The 17,494-nt window shown below is 38.7% G+C and overlaps 1 protein-coding gene across 3 annotated transcripts in view; it reads right to left on the bottom strand.

The window, feature by feature from the left end:
* eva1aa (eva-1 homolog A, regulator of programmed cell death a) overlaps positions 1-17,494 on the bottom strand; it is a 374,680-nt gene that overhangs the window by 168,431 nt on the left and 188,755 nt on the right. For all 3 annotated transcript variants that reach the window (XM_043683056.2, XM_043683074.2, XM_043683068.2), the window contains 2 exons: positions 16,945-17,068; positions 4,149-4,301 (listed from right to left, as the gene is read on the bottom strand). In XM_043683056.2, the coding sequence (XP_043538991.1) occupies positions 4,149-4,301; positions 16,945-17,068 (277 nt within the window). The remainder of the gene's footprint in view (positions 1-4,148; positions 4,302-16,944; positions 17,069-17,494) is intronic.

Genomic DNA, 17,494 nt, shown 5'->3' with positions numbered 1-17,494 from the left:
ATATGCATCAAATTTTGATCTCCTAGTTTCAACTAGACCATGAAAAATAAGAATTTTACTTCTGTAGCGATACTAATTAAGCAACTGTAAAAAATTCAATTCATCATAATATAGTCTTTTCATGATAAATTATTTGTAATTTGTTTCATTTAATAGATGCAACACTAATGGAAGGAAGTGAAAATTCATCAGTTCAAATGAGTACAAATTAAAATGAATGTAATTCGAATTGTAAGTTATATGGTTCAGAAATATTCAGTTAGTTTAAAGCAATTTGCAATGGCTGCTTATCAAAAAATTAGCAATGTTTGATTATTTTCGAATACTACAAATTACTAAAATATTTGTTATTATGTGCTGAACCTTTCAGAAACTTCTGGAGATTTTACGAACATCCTTTCACTTCAGTTTTGTATCTCATCATCTCATTCATTGGAATAGTTAGGAAGTGGATCAGTTTAGTAGGATGGAACGTCTGAAACCAGATGCTAGAGAAAGGGTATTCTTAAAAGTTCAAAGCCATCTCTCTACCTTATACCATGATTATTGAAATATGATTGAGTACTATCTGTCTAACACTACATAATTGCTTGTAGAAAGTTGTGCTGAAGCAAATTAATTATTTAGTTCAAAAGCATCTTGGTATAATGTTAAAAATATTAGCTTTGAAAATTAACAATAATAATGATTCTTGCTATTATAAAATTTGGTACATTGTAACATATTGCACAGGCATTCGGCTAAGTAACCTCAATCTAAAAACTCATGTCCATCTGATCCTATAAGAATTGGTGCTTGCAGATCCTGATATACCTGTAGGTGGTGCTGTAATAGTTAACTTCAATGTTAAAGAGATCATGGCTGTATTAGCCACATCCAGGTCTGGTATAATATGATAGCAGACAATTTCCTAGTGAGTGTTTATGGTTGAAAATAGCTTGGTGTTAGGATGTTGCTGTAGACTCTCTTCAGTAGGGGACGTCATTGTAAGATGTGGTGCTGGAAAAAGACAGCTGGTCAGGCAGCATCCGCAAAGCAGGAGTATTGATATCTTGAGCATACGCTCTTCATCAGGAATGGAGGCGGTGGGGGAAGCTGGAGGGAAAGTAACGAGGAATGCAATAGGTAGATTAAGCTGGGGGTGATAGGTCAGAGTGGAGGGTGGAACAGATAGGTGGGAAGGAAGATGGACAGGTAGGACAGTTTAAGAGGGCAGTGCCAAGTTGGAGGGTTGGATCTGAGATAAGGTGGGAGGAGAGGGCATGAGGAAACTGGTGAAATGGACATTGATTCTGTGTGGTTGGAGGGTTCCAAGGCGGAATATGAGGTGTTCTTCCTTCAGTTGTTGGGTGGCTAGAACTTAGCAGTGGAGGAGCCCAGGACTTGCATGTCCTTGGCGGAGTGGGAGGGGGAGTTGAAGTGATCGGCCATAGGGCAGTAGGGCTGTTTAGTGCATGTGTCCTGGAGATGTTCTTAAAATGTTCCGTAAGTTGGTGTCCTGCTTCCCCAGTGTAGAGCAGACCATATCCAGGGCAACTGACACAGTAGACGAGGCACTTGGTGGTCTCCTCTCATTTTCTTGCACCTCCAAATGCTTCAACTATCACCCCCACTTTCATCTACCTATCGTATTCCTAGCTACCTTCCCCCTAGATGCACCCCCTCCCATTTATCTCTCAGCACCTTGCCCACCACCCCCTCTCCACATTCCTGATGAACAGCTTATGTCTGAAACATCAACTCTCCTGCTCCTCAGATGCTGCCTGACCTGTGCTTTTCCAGTGCCACACTTTTTGGTTCTGATTTGCGGTCCTCAATTTCTCCTCCATCATTGTAAGATTAGATTAGATTAGATTCCTTCCAGTGTGGAAACAGGCCCTTCGGCCTAACCAGTCCACACCGACCCTCCAAAGAGTAACCCACCCAGACCCATTTCCCTCTGACTAACCGACCTAACACTATGGGGCAATTTAGCATCACCAATTCACCTGACCTGCACATCTTTGGATTGTAAGATGTTCAACTTTCTGTGCAACCAAATTGTAAGCCATATTGGCTTGCCAAACATTGGAGATAAGAATTTCTCTCATGTCAGGCTTCCCAAGCATCCCATGACAATTTCAGACCAACATATTGGGCTGAATAGACACCTTCAGCACGAAAACAATTCAGTGACTCTGTGACTCTGACCCACTGTTAACAACAAATTAACATCTCCATGATGGGGGTCAGTTAGCTAGACAGCTGATATGCTATGCAGAGTGGTACCAATAGCATGTGTTCAATTCCTGTACTGTCTGAGGTTACCATGAAGTCCTGCCTTCTCAACCTCGCCCCCTCATCTGAAACGTGGTGACCCTTAGGTTAAACAACCACTAGTCACCTCTAATGAGAGAACGGTTCTATGCTATTATGGGTCTAAGTCAACTAAAGAAAACTCCACAACTGATTGTTTTGCGCTACATGACTTATTGAGATTCCCAGTTGCCTTGTTTTGTTTATATGTTTGTTAAGAAAATGATTTGTTCAACATTCAGTGTTCCCTTTTCCAATTTTCCGAGAATCCTTACAGTGTGGGAACAGGCCATTCAGCCCATCAAGTCCACACCAATTCTCTAAAGAGTGGTCCACCCAGAGCCACACTCATATGCTGCACAACCCTGCATTATCCACAGTTAACCAACCTAGCCTGCACATCTCTGGACACTATGAGCAATTAAGCATGGCCAATCCACCTAACCTGCACAACTTGTGGACAGTGGGAGGAAATTGGAGCACCTGGAGGAACCCGCACAGACACATAGGGAACGTGCAAAGTGAGGGTAGAATTGAATGCAAGTCCTTAGCATTGTGAGGCAGCAGTGCTAACCACTGAGCCACAGTGCTGCCATTGTAATTTTGTTGTCTAATCCCCAGTGTTATTCACTTTACAAATTGTTCCTGCCAATTTGCTCTGCTCTTTTTATTTGTGTCCTTAGATCCTTGAAGGTACGCAGTCAGCTGCTCAACTTGGTTCCGGACTCATCTCAGTCTTGAACCGAAAGAGGTCAAGTACACGTTCCAGATTATTTGACACTAAGCTACTTTGTTCATTTCCTCCAGCCGCTAAGTCTCCTGTGCCCCCCCCCAATTCCACTCTACTATCGACCCCTCTCTGAAGTGTGACCCTAATGTACTTTTCTCCTTTCCCCAGTCTATTGATTTCCTTTTTTCTGAGGCCACCCAAAGCCTCCAACCTTCATCTTTCTTTCACCTCACAGGCTCTGGTATTGCTCTTCCATCTTTTCTTTCCATTCCTCTTTGGTTTTCTCTTAACTGTAGCATCACACTCTTCTCTAGACCTTATCCGAATTATACATTTGAAAATGAGCTGCCATCAACAAATTTAAAAGGTTGAGCAAACCAAAGGAATTGTGCAAGGTCAGATGAAGATGAACAGTGAAGGAGGGAAGAAACAAGGAGAACGATAAACACACACAGGACACATAAGTCTTTCAAAGGGAAAAGTAATAGAAATAGAAAGAAATAGATATAAATGAGCCACAATTGTATATTCTTGGTAAGTTACCATCCTTGGTATGTAGTTTCCACTGTTTCACTATGAAACATTGCATTAGCTTCGGTAGCTTCATCGTTATTTGTAAAGTGTCTTACTTTTTCGGCCATAGTTCATAGCTAAGCCTCAGGCTGTCCTCACGCACACATTTACATTTACATTTCCAGCAGGGCTTCACTCAGCAGGAATACATACTTAGCCATTATTTGCTTGCTAAATAAAGGTTATTTAAATCTATTATACATGGAGCGGAGATCTGCTGACTGCACCTTTCCAATCTGTGAAGCTAAGCAATTCACAGAGTTACTGGTTCAGACATTAAAAGAAATGAATTTAACTTTTTATACTGAAAAATAGACATTCTAATTGTTCTTGGAATGAACACACAAAGTACACTGGCGATTAGAATAGCAAGATCCTTCCTTTTTTTTATATGCATGACTTGCTCAGACTATTTCATTGATGTATCTGAATATATTTAGTCAATTCTTAGCTATTATATAAGTTTTAATTCTTATTACATCACACTTACTTAAATATGATATTTTTAAAAAAGCAATGCTGGAAATGCACAGCAATACGTCACACTTACCTATTGCTGGAGCTCCAACATTCTGGAAAGGACATTCTAAGCTTCCCTCTTGTGACCTGCCAAAGATGGCAGAGTAGATGGCTATTACCATACTTCGTTTACAGTTCAGTCGTAACTTGTCATCTTCACAAGCCACTTTGCTCTTGTATTCATCTGTAAATTTCATAAAAAGACTTGTTATTTTTCTGTTCAACCAAATAAGGATTCTACATTGCAATTTGTTTCTAGATACCAAATTAATCTGGTGAAGCCATCTTATTAAGTGCTAAAGATCATAGTCATAATCAATAGGTGGTAAGGAAATGATCATGTTCCTTTGATTGTTCTTCAACATCACATTTCAGGCCACTTTATTATTTCTTAACAAAAAGAAATTGGAGGAAAGTAAGTCACATTTTATTGTTACAAGCTAAAGTACAAATTCACACAAGATAATAAAAAGTAGAATAGACCATAAGACCATATGAAATAGGAACAAAAGTAGGCCATTCTGCCCCTGAACCTGCTCTGCCATTCAGTACAATCACAAATTGTACTGAATATAAATATAATACAAATATAAATTTTCGTAAGTTTAAAAACATTATCTTTCATTTCAATGAAATTTCTGATGTTCTCTGCTTTAATACTGCTATCAGAAACAAATGGCAGGTGCTGGAAACCAAGGAAGACATGCAGGAGGCTACAAGAACACAGCAAGCCAGGCAGCATCAGGAGATGCAGAAATCAATGTTTTGGGTGTAACCCTTCTTCAGGACTCAGTCCAAATTTGGAAAGTTTAAAAATGTACATGTAGGCCTTGAGTGATGAGATAGTTGCAAAGTCAGCGAAGAAGGGTTACATCCAAAACGTTGACTTCTCAACCTCCTGATGCTGCTGGACTCGCTGCGTTTCTCCATCCTCCATCCACAAAATTATGAGTAGTTTGTTCACCATTTAGGAGAAACCTGACAGTGTATCTAGTCATTAAAAGTTCAGAATCTGACTATATTTATTTTCTTCCCAAACCCATTTCAAGAACAAATGGTCAAAATTAATCCTACAATGAACAAATCTTATCCCTCGTGTTAGATCCATTCATAGTTATAGAAAATAAGCACTCATTACTACATGTGTCAGTAATATTATTGATGCTACTGAACCAAGATCTTGAGTTGCATGGAAATCTGCCCAAAAGAATGTCACCCCTACACTTTTGGCATCTCAAAAACTCTTCGTACCAACAGCAGTTCCACAATTTCTCTTCCAACCTTGACTCAGTCTTTTCTCCCCTGATCCCTACCCATGAACATTCATGATTCCTCTGATGCTTTAAACCAGTTTCAGAACTTCCAGCTGCATCCTCTTTACCATGGGTGTGCAATCCCTTTACACATTCATCCCCCACCAGAATGGTCTCAGGGATCTTAGTTTCTTCCTGGAACAAAGCACTGAAGCACCCACCACAATCCTCCTCAGCTTCACTGAGCTTGTCCTCACCTCACCAACTTCTCTTTTAACTCCTCACATTTTCTTCAGGTCAGAGGGGTGGCCATGGGTACTAGCATGGGCCCCAGTTATGTCTGTCTCTTTATAGAGTCTGTGGAATATTCCTTGTTCCAGACCTAGTAAGGCCCCACCTACAATTCTTTCTCTGATATATTGATCCCATTATTAGTGCTGCTTCCCTCTTACGTCTGGAATTGGAACCGTTTATTGAAAATGGAGTCACAGGTAGATAGGTAAGTGAAGAAGGTGTTGAGTATGCTTTCCTTTATTGGGGTGTCAAAGCATTGAGTAAGGGAGTTGGGAAGTCATGTTGCGGCTGTACAGGACATTGGTTGGACCACTTTTGGACTATTGTGTGCAATTCTGGTCTCTGTCCTATTGGAAGGATGTTGTGAAATGTGAAAGGGTTCAGAAAAGATTTACAAGGATATTGCCAAGGTATGAGGATTTGAGCTATGGGGGAGACTGAATAGGTCATGGATAGGGTAGATAATCAAGGTCTTTTCCCTGGGCTAGGGGAGTCCAGAACTAGAGGGCATAGGTTTAAGGTAAGAGGGGAAAGATATAAAAGAGACCTATGGGGCAACGTTTTCACACAGAGGGTGCATGTATGGAATGAGCTGCCAGAGGAAGTGGTGGAGGTTGGTATAATTACAATATTTAAAAAGCATCTGGATGGGTATATGAATAGAAAGGGTTTAGAGGGATATAGACCAAGTGCTGGCAAATGAGACCAGATTAGGTTAGGATATCTGGTCGGCATGGACAAGTTGGACCAAAGGATCAGTTTCCGTGCTGTGCATCTCTATGACTATATTGCCTCCTTAAGCAGGTAAGGCAAATATGGTGCTGATATGCTTCCTGAATTTTCTGTCCTCCAGTATGACGAGACAATGTCCCACAGGCTGCCTTTCTAAAATCAGTCTGGCTGGTGACAGGTGAGCTTTCCTTCTGTCTTATCCTGAACTCTCAAGTGCAGATAGACAGTTGAATGTCTTTAAAAACCCTTGTTTGCATCATCTGCGAATGGTGATAAGTCTGAACATATCTGACTCATCAGATGCCCCACACATTTCTCAAGGTTCTGAAATGACCCAATAGCACCATTCCCTGAAAAAAAATTGTCGTCATGCATGACAAGTGTTTTAATGCATGGTACTTTTTTTTGTGAACTAATGCAAATGGAACAATACTTGTGCAGTACTTTCTAGGCTATTGTATGGACACACACATGCAAAGCTCAGCAGGAATACTGTCCAGAATATTGGGGTGTACCAACACCGGCATCTCCAAATCATGTCCAGAATGTGATCTACTTGAAATTCCCTTGGCACAAAGTTTCTTCAAATATGTGAGGCATCATGCTGTTTTCCAATCTGGTAATTGACTTTTGCTGTGTGAATCAATGAACACCAGCCCTGGTCCGTGCCAGTTCTGGCATTCTGAGTAAAGGTCACTGCAGCATAAATATTAACTCTGATTTCTCTCAACAAATGGGCGACACGGTGGCACAGTGGTTAGCACTGCTGCCTCACAGCGCCAGAGATCCGGGTTCATTTCCTGCCTCAGGCGACTGACTGTGTGGAGTTTGCACATTCTCCCCGTGTCGGCATGGGTTTCCTCCCACAGTCACAAAGATGTCCAGGTTAGGTGAATTGGCCATGCTAAAATGCCCGTAGTGTTAGGTGTAGGGGTATGGGTGGGTTGCGCTTCAGTGGGTCGATGTGGACTTGTTGGGCCGAAGGGCCTGTTTCCACACTAAGTAATCTAAAAAAAATGTTGCCAGACCTTCTGTGCTTTTCCAACAATTTCTGTTTTTGTTTCTCATTTCCAATATCCATAATTCTTTTGGTTTTTATTTAGGGGTGGCACCAGGATCCAGGGTCACAGCACCAGGGTCCTGGGTTCAATTCCAGCCTCAGGTGACTATCTGTGCATGTACTCCCCGTGTCTGTGTGGGTTTCCTTCGGATGTTCCGGTTTCCTCCCACAATCCAAAGATGTGCAGGTCAGGTGAATTGGCCATGCTAAATTGCCCATAATGTTAGGTGTATTAGTCAGGGGTAAATATAGTTTAGGGGAATGGGTCTTATTGGACGAAAGGGCCTGTTTCTATACTGTAGAGAATCCAAAATCTAATCTAGTGAAATTGCTGATCTGCTCTTATTTCTATTTGTGGGCGGCACGGTGGCACAGTGGTTAGAACTGCTGCCTCACAGCGCCTGAGACCTGGGTTCAATTCCCGCCTCAGGCGACTGACTGTGTGGAGTTTGCACGTTCTCCCCGTGTCTGCGTGGGTTTCCTCTGGATGTTCCGGTTTCCTCCCACAGTACAAAGATGTGCAGGTCAGGTGAATTGGCCATGCTAAATTGCCCGTAGTGTTAGGTAAGGGGTAAATGTAGGGATATGGGCGGGTTTCGCTTCGGCGGGTCGGTGTGGACTTGTTGGGCCGAAGGGCCTGTTTCCACACTGTAATGTAATCTAATCTAATCTATTTTGGGCAAGTAATAGGTGACCACCTACTGCATTGGGGATAGATAACAAAGAACTCATAAAACAATTTTCAAAACTGTAAGTGGTCCAAAATTTCCATCAAATATTTTCAAACTTTTAAATGTTAATAAAGAGTTGACTGCTCTTTGCTAACATTAAAAATATGCCAAATATTTAGATAAATGTGAACAGAGCTATGAATAAATGTACATGTAGACAAGAGCACATATTCAGCTATAATTTGTTTACCTGACGACAATATGAAGCCAGCAATATAAGTCATTTACAGTTTGCATTTCTTTAAAGCAGGGGTTACTGTCAAACATTCTGTAATATAAGCAGAATAGGATCTTCTGATTCCAGGTGTTTGATTATAGTCAAAGTTGTGATATGATTTATGTACTTGTAGATTTCTCTTAAATTTTCTCTTGTTGAAAATCTATAATTCCTGTTTGCAATGTGGGCTTACATGCTTTTGTTATCAGGCTATTCTTTTGCTTGTAGTCACACTATTGCCAAATACGAAAGCAAACACTGGGAAGAATGATGGTTTGTTGTTATAGATGGATTTTAACGGATTAGGAATGCCAAATATTCAAAAGGTAAAGAAGTGCATGCAGTCTGAAAGGTTTTTCAGAATAATACAACTCTGCTTCCCCTGAGGTCAAAGGTGGTGACCTCCACCCTTCCATTCTAAAATTGTATTTACCCACCTGCCTTGCAAAGAGTGTCTTGGTACAAAAGCTTGTCTCCCTGTGCAGCCCTCCCATCAACACAAAAAGCTGCCTCAAAGGCCATTAGCTTCTATAATGAAATAGTGCCACAAGCACATTACAAAGGCCACGTGCTTAAGTAGCACCAGAATGAAAGCTATTTGTGATGGAGACACGAGGAGTTAAATTTAATTGTAGTCACTCTCGAGATAAAATAAATTATCTACTGAATAGCAAGCAGCAGGCCTTAGGTTAAGCTAAAATTAAAATGCAATCCAATGATAAGCCTGCTGAGATAGAAGATAAATTGGAAGTATAGATGATCTTTATTAATCAAAGATATAACACTGACAAAAAAGGTGCGCTCTGCAGGTGATTTATAAAGAGTTTGACATTTGGTTAGGCGAGTCTGGGCTGGAAAACTTACCAAGCCAAATTTTGAATAAAATAATAAAAATGGCAGGTTAATAAATGTTACTGTGAGAGGTAAAGGAAATAAACTCACTGGTCTGACCTAAGAATGTCCATATGACTGACAAATCCAAAAAGTTAAGAAGTTTTAACTTACAAGCCAAATGATAATTAATTTTCAGATAAATATGAAAAGCACTATATAAAACAACACATTTTATTTATGAAAGTAAGCAAAATTAACCAACAGAAATAGCCACTCAATCTATCTCTGATTTATTCACCTTAGCTCAATCATCTGACATAATGGATAATTTAATATTTCTTAGGTATGATTTTTTTAATGTATGCTGATTTTATTTGTTCATCTCTGCAGGCAAGTGTAATACTCATCTTGGAATGATCAACTGAAGAGATAATTCTAAATAGGTTTTTGTATTGTACTGAATCTTGTATTCATTATTTCCTGTAATGTTAATAAGCAGGGTTTTCTCTGAGGAAAGATATTGTTTCAGTAAATGGCTGGTAAGCAGATAGCAACTCATGACAATTCTACCTACAACTCAGGAGATATGATCTGATATGAGAAACATATTCCAATGATTCCATTAGTCCTGACAGTTTTGCACAGTAACAAAGGAAGCATTTATCTTTTAAAAACAAGTTGCATCAAAGTTAGCTGTTTTTTTTCCTTTTAGAGGACAGGGAACTACAAGAATCTGTCAACTGCTAAATCAATTATTTTTCTACTGGCCCTACCTGATGAGATTGACAAATGAATTCTCTTTGGGCAAGCAATGCTCTGTCAGATAGGCCCAAATGGTTATAAATGTTTTACAGATATTCCCTCTATCATCACTCTGATGATTCACAAAAAATAATTCATTGGTTAACTAAGAAGCAACAAACACATTTGTAGAAGAAGTTGCTTGTTTTCCCTGAATAGGATTTGATCATATTGTTGCCTATTATAAAGAATATTATATGAAGCACAGAAACATAGAAAATAGGCAAACATTCATTGCATTCCCACTATAGCAAGAGCATCTTTCCTCCGATAAGGAGGTCAAAACTGCACACAATATTCCTCAACAATGCCCTGGATAATTTCAGTAAAACATCTTTGTCTCCTTGTACTCAAATACTCTCGCTTTAAAGGCCAACATACAGCTTGGCCTCCTTATTGTCTGCTGCATCTGCATGCTTACTTCAGCAACTGGTGCACAAGTACACCTAGGTCTCGATTAACATTTCCCCTCTCCATTACCACCATTTAAATATTAATCTGCCTTTTACTTTTTCTAAGTGTGTAATCTCATATTTATCCACATTATACTTTATCTGCCATATATCACTCAGCATGTCCAAATCACACTGCAACATCTCTGCATCTTCCTCACAGGTCACCCTGCTATCCAGCTTTGTATAATCAGCAAATTTTGAGGTATTACATTTAGTTCCCTCACCTAAATTATTAATGTACATTGTGAACATCTCCGGTCCTAGCCACTGCCTGTTATTCAGAAAAAGGCTCATTTACCTGTACTCTGTCATCAATTTTCCATCTCAATATACTAGTCCCAAATCCACTCACTTATCTTTGTGGGACCCTGTTGAAAGCCTTCTGAAAATCCAAATAAACTACATCCACTGGCTTCCTCAATCATCTCTACTAGTTACATCCTCAAAGAGTTCCAGTATATTTGTTATGATTTCCCTTTAGTAAATTCATGCTGACTTTGTCTGATTCCACCACTCTTTTTTAAGTGTTCTGTTATAAAATCCTCATTAATGGGCTTTAGAACCTTTCACCACTACCGTTAGACTCATTGGCCTATAATTCCATGTTTCTTTTCTACTATCCTTTTTAAATATATTAACTACTCTGCAATCTGTAGGAATTGATCCTGAGTCAAAATACTCTTAGAAGATGACCAGCAATGCATCCACGATTTCTAGGGCCAATTTCTTCAATATGCTGGGATTATCAGGTCCTGGGGATTTATCAGCCTTCAAACCCAATTTCCCAAAAATGATTTCTTTACTAATACAGATTTTCTTCAGTTCTTTCCTCTCACTAAATTTTGTGTTTCCTAAGAGCCACCTATCTTGTACACAATCCAATGAATTCAAAACAGGTCATTTTACCCAGATTTTTAAAACCATATTGCCATACCTTCAACAGAATTGAAGTAAGTGTTCCTGATTAAATGCGCTCACTGGAATTTCTACTATATGTTATATATACTATAAATTCAAGTTAGAATGGTGACATTACCAATTCTTTATTCACATTCACATTGGTTTTAAAGCAGAGAAGTGATCTGAATTAGGCTACTGAATTTTAAAACCACAGTATGCAAACCCATTGGAGGGCTGGGGAACGATCCACAAATATGTAAAATCAGAACGTGAGAGCAAAGATACTCTTGCAGCCCACTGTGGATGTTATATTTCTACCTTATTCATAAAGGGATAGGAACTAATTATTATGCAGGTTTCCATCCAGGCTGCCAAATTTACCACTGCACTGCAATTAGATACTGAGCATCAATGTATCAGTACACTAAATAAATGGAGATTGGTAAAGTAGTACATTCAAATGAAGATAAAATACTTTGAGGGGTGGTAAAAGTGACTACCCTTCAACTCAAGGCAGCATTTCACTGGGTATGATGTTATGGGGCTCGTGAGAATCAAGGATAACACTTTCCAATATCTTAGTGGATGCTTGTGTTTGTTGGGAGGCCAAACATCTCTCTCCCAGCATACTGATATAGGAGTTCCTCAAGGTGATGTCCAAGGTCAAACCATCTTCAGCTGCTTCAGTCTCCTTCCATCGTACTGTCAGAAGTAGGGATGCTTATTATGACAGCATGTTCTGCACCATCCACAACTTCTCATATACAGAGGAAGTCTGAGCTCATTCACAATAAAACCTGAACCTTTAGCCTTGAGCCCAAAAGTGACAAGCAGCATTTGCACCACACAGTGTCAGTAATGATCATCTTGAACAAGATTGAATCCAACCATCTCCTCTTGACACTCAATGGCAATACCATTTAATCCCCAAACTATCAACATTCTAAAAAGGCCAGATGCCTAAAAGGATCAATGATATAAACACTTTAGTAGGTCAGAGGTGAAGATTCTTAGGCAAAGAACATACCACCTGCTTTAAAATAATATTTAAGTCAGCACAAAATAATTAGTATAAGTTAAAAGCTTTTTTCCAAAATAACTAACATTCTTCTTAAGACAAAGAGCCATCACTGAAACACAATGTTAAGATCTCAGCTAATATATTTCCATTACATATGTACAAATTTGGAACATTTTAATTTCTATATTTTTACTGAATCAGAGATCTCAATCTCAGAATTAAATTCAACAATGATTACAATGCTCTTTATAATTGCACCTGCAACATGTTTTCCCCCTACATTGTTAGCTCCTGCACTAATGTTATCTTAAATTCAATCATTTGCAAGGAATTCAGTAACAGTGATTTCAGGTTTTTCTGTCTCTCAGTTAGATGAATATTTCTTTGTGGATAGGTTTAAAACTTTTCATTCTCACCGCTCTGTAAGTATTTTCTAATCCCACCATTATCCTTGCAGTCTCCTTCTCGTCATGCTTTTGCAATCTCCTTTTCCCTGCATACCCTATTTCCTCCACCTCCCAGTACCCACTTGCAGCTTTCCTCTCCCGACAAATTCTTGTACCTCCAAATCTTGCTGCTCTTCACATTCTCTCCCCTGCAGCTTTCCTAGATCATCAAAACTTTGCAGCCTCCCTCTCCCCCAATCCACTTTGCAGGTTCTTTCAGCTCTACCCACCTGTTCTGTGGCCTCTCCTGTTTCCATCCCTTGGAGTGAGTTTTCCCTTGGCAAAATGTTACCATCCCAAATATGAAGTGAGTTTTGTAAAGTTCAGTGCCCACCTTATGATATTGGCCATACGTCCCAAACACTGCAGGATTGTTACAATCATTATATTCACAATAAGTACTGACCGTACCCAACCAGCCCATATTTGCAAAACTTCCAATGTGGCATCCAACATTAGATGTGATTCCATGATTGGCAACATTTGAGATAACTGAGATTGTGAAGAACTATACCGAGAACTAATTTAGGATTATCAGTTGGTCTTGCAGTGTGACACACTCGTATGTACTTGGAAGCTAAATATATCAATATACACGACTCTCTTTTTGCAAATGGAAAGAACAGGACAGTGCATGTGTTTCAATTTAATAAAGTAAGTAACAACCATGTGCTTGTTCATTTCCCAGGATAATTATCTGACCAATCATAGTCAACTAGCCTGGTATAAAATTTAACCAAAACTTCATTAACTGGTACATTAATGTGGCAATTCCTCTACCACAGATAAAAGGCTGATCCATCAGCTTATTTGGGGCTTAGCTCAACCGAATTGATTGGAAAGAATTGGTTTCTAACATCAGAGGCTGCAGACACTGCCAGAGCACATAAGGCCACAAGTAGACAAAGATACTGACTACCCATCAGCTAAGTTAAGCAGAAGGCAGTGAGGGTTAATGCAGTGAAAAATAATGCACACAAAAGAGAGAGGAAAATGTGCAACAATTGTAGATGGTCACATTCGTTCATACAAGGAAATATCTAAAATAGAGATCAAATCACAGAGCTTATGGAAACATATTCACGGGAAAAGGATGTGTAGAAAAAAAGAAATAAAATGGTAAGTGAGTTTACAGAAGCAGAACAACAGGGAGATTCAGAATGAAAATAAACAAAAACATCCACATCTCAGAAGACGACGATGAGTTTGAGAACACAGTAAGGACAGGAATGATATAGCTGCATGAAATAGTTGGATATGACATTTCCCAAAGAAACCAAACTCATTTAACCATTCACATCAGTGGTGAGTAAGAGATAAACCCATAGATATCCATTAGAAACTGAAGCTTGATACTGAAGCAGAAAGTATTGTCATCCTTCTTAGAGTATCCCAAAAGAGCTTTCCTGAAGATTTATGTTCTGACACCAAGAAACATCATGCTAATGGCATAGAGAAGAAGCATGATTCAATAACTGAAAACAACATAAATCAGCCAGACACATAAAAGAAAAGATGTCAACTCTATGTTCTATGTCATGAAAGCATTTGACCCTACTATCCTTAATTGCAAAGAACTACAGCTGAAAATGTGTTGCTGGAAAAGCGCAGCAGGTCAGGCAGCATCCAAGGAACAGGAGAATCGACGTTTCGGGCATAAGCCCTTCTTCAGGAATGCTGCCTGACCTGCTGCGCTTTTCCAGCAACACATTTTCAGCTCTGATCTCCAGCATCTGCAGTCCTCACTTTCTCCTTGCAAAGAACTACAGCCAATCTCAGTAAGCCATGAGTTAAAGAAGTAGTTCACCCATCAGGTTAGAAACATCAAGGAACATGACAAGTTTTTAATGACAAATTTCACTTACATGCTGCCTGTAAATGTAAATATCCAGGGATTCTAAAAGTGACTCATTTGCTTTTTAATCCCAAAAGAGCTTTAAAAGAGTCTATTGCATAATTAAAAATATTGCTGTCTCACAAATAAATATTCATGCAAAGGGATTCTGAATATTCTTATTATTGACATGGTTACTTTTACCACAAAATCTATGCCCGTGAAACCATCAGCACCTACTGTTTTCAATAATCACACATGCCCCTTTAAACATAAAAATCAGAAAGTTGCGCTGAACTAGTATCTCAGTGTGAAATTCCACATTGGAACACATGGTGTTGCAGTACTTGTGATAAATATCCAATAACCTTGTCAAAAAATCATCGAGACATGTCTATTCCAGCATTAGTACTTCATTTTGAAATGATGCAGATCTTCAATATGATCAAACCTCTCTGAAATTGAAAATTAATTTTTACAAGCACACAGTCTTATTCCTTGTGAAGTTAGTTGGTGTGGGAAATTTTAAAAGTTGAGCTTTAAAACTTTTTTTTCCCCTTTTATAATCACTTATTTTTCTAACCCTCTCTCTACTTTACTTTCTGTGCATGATTTGGAACTGAACAAACAATTCCAATTTTCTTCACACCTCAGTAAATCTTTTTCAATCTGATTGAGGGGTATACAATTGCACGTTGTTTACTCACGGATCCCTTGTTGCACAAGTTCTGTTGAAATGCATTTCTAATCACTACAAGCTTCAGTGCTGCAGCCCACAGAAAGTGTAGGGGGATGTGTAAGTGTAAAAAACAAATGATAGAGTGCATCTGCTATCACTTCAAAATTCTAGTTCACACTGCTTGCAGATCCACAAAAATATGCTGCCTAAATACACATAGCAATACTCACATTGATAAAATATTATCGAGCATATCCAACTTTTATTTATATAAAATTGAAATGAATAAATACCATCTGAAAATCATTGTAAATTAAACAATGGACACATTATTAACTCCAACCTTCTTCTAATTTGTGCTGTTGCCTTTTGTCTGCATATTTGCTTTTTCTACTAGCCATAATGATTTGATTATTTTTTGTCATGAATTTCCATGCTGCTCAAACTTAATCTTTACATTATAGGGCAGATTCACAGCATCAGTTGCAACTCACATAACCACATGAGCATGCTAGCTGCTCAAAGATCACATTACAGACCTCTCAGTGCAGCGCTGTCCTTTCTTACCATCTCCTTACAACATTCTAAAATAGCACTTATTACGAATCACATCCATTACTGAAAATATTCTCTATCTTTCTGGTTAAATCAGCAAAAAACAAAAACAAAAAAAATTGATAAATTCCTGAGGGATCTTGAGAAGGTAGATATGGAGAGGATATTTCTTTGAAGATGCTCTCCTAAAGAAGAATCAAGAACTAAGGGGGGTCAAGTATTTAGTAATAAGGGTTTGCCCATTTAAACCAGATGTGGCGATATTTCTTTCTCCCCCAGAAGGTTGTGTACCTTTGGAATTCTCTTCCTTAGAAGTTACTGGAAGTGGAACCTTGAATATTTTTAAGGCAGGCTTGAAAAGATGTTTGTTAATCAAGAGAGTGAAAGGTTTTCAAGATGGACAGGAATTTGGATTTGAGGTTACAATCAAATCAGTCATAACATTATTGATTGGCAGAGCAGGCTTGAGGGGCCTTACCTGTATGCTCAAAATCCAAAACAGTGGGGCATTAGGAAAGATTGCAATGATTGAAAATCAAAGTTTCCTTTATGTCAACATATCTGCCCTGAAATCAATAAAAGGGAACCATCAGGACAGAAAGACAGGTCTTCAGCAGTGTACATTTTGAAAGTTAACGCAATTAGATTCTTAGTTGCCTTATCTCGAAGTGAATATTATCGGGTTTATTTTCCATTACACAGGAGGATTCTGGTTTCTGTTTTAACCTTAGCTATTTTAAAGCACTGTATAATATAAATATAGTTGTTTCTCCAGGACCAGTGTAGATTTAGAGTAGTTTTATTTTAAAATATCAGTGCAGACTTGATGGGCCAAAGGACCTATTCAGTACTGTATGATTCCATCATTAATTTCAGAACAAAATTTTGTTTTTAATTTAATGGCCCTAAAAAAAATTCTCTTTTAAGTTTCTGGATAATTTTGGTAAAATATTCAAAACTATCAAAAATATTTCTCATCATTCAAAGTGAATTAAATGCTAAGTGAGCTACTTACTTGGCCGACACTTATACCATACTAGGAGGTATTTGCTGGTTCCAGGGCAAGGATCTGTCCCAAATATTCGACTATTGATAAGCAGTTGACAATTTCTTCTGTCCTGACATTCATCCAACATTTTCTAAAGAAACACAAAACACAAATATTGCTCACATCATGCCATTTTGCAATCATATGTTGGTGCTGTTCAGAACAAAATGGAAAATTATTTGAATGTTTCAAAACAATGGGAAAACAGTTTCAAAATTCTGGTATGCCTTTTCCATTTCTTACAGCATCATTCCACTATCACAAGGGTCATAGTTATACTGCACAGATGAGGCCCTTTGGCCATAGAGTCTGTGCCAAGCTACATACACTACTCCCACTTTCCAGTATCTCCTACTTCCATTTATTAGGTCATTACCTGATAAATAATTACTGGAAAATCCTCAATATTGTTGAGAGATAATATTGGCTCCCATGATGGTTCAACAAATTATCACATTGAGCAACTGAGCCACACACGACATATTAAATCTGCAGCCAGTGCTCCTCTCAGCTGAAC

This window comes from Chiloscyllium plagiosum, unplaced genomic scaffold (assembly GCF_037043375.1).
Source record: "Chiloscyllium plagiosum isolate Xiang-an unplaced genomic scaffold, Cpla_swu_hap1 HiC_scaffold_3, whole genome shotgun sequence".
NCBI classification, from domain to species: domain Eukaryota; kingdom Metazoa; phylum Chordata; class Chondrichthyes; order Orectolobiformes; family Hemiscylliidae; genus Chiloscyllium; species Chiloscyllium plagiosum.
This window is presented reverse-complemented; position numbering and strand designations above follow the sequence as displayed.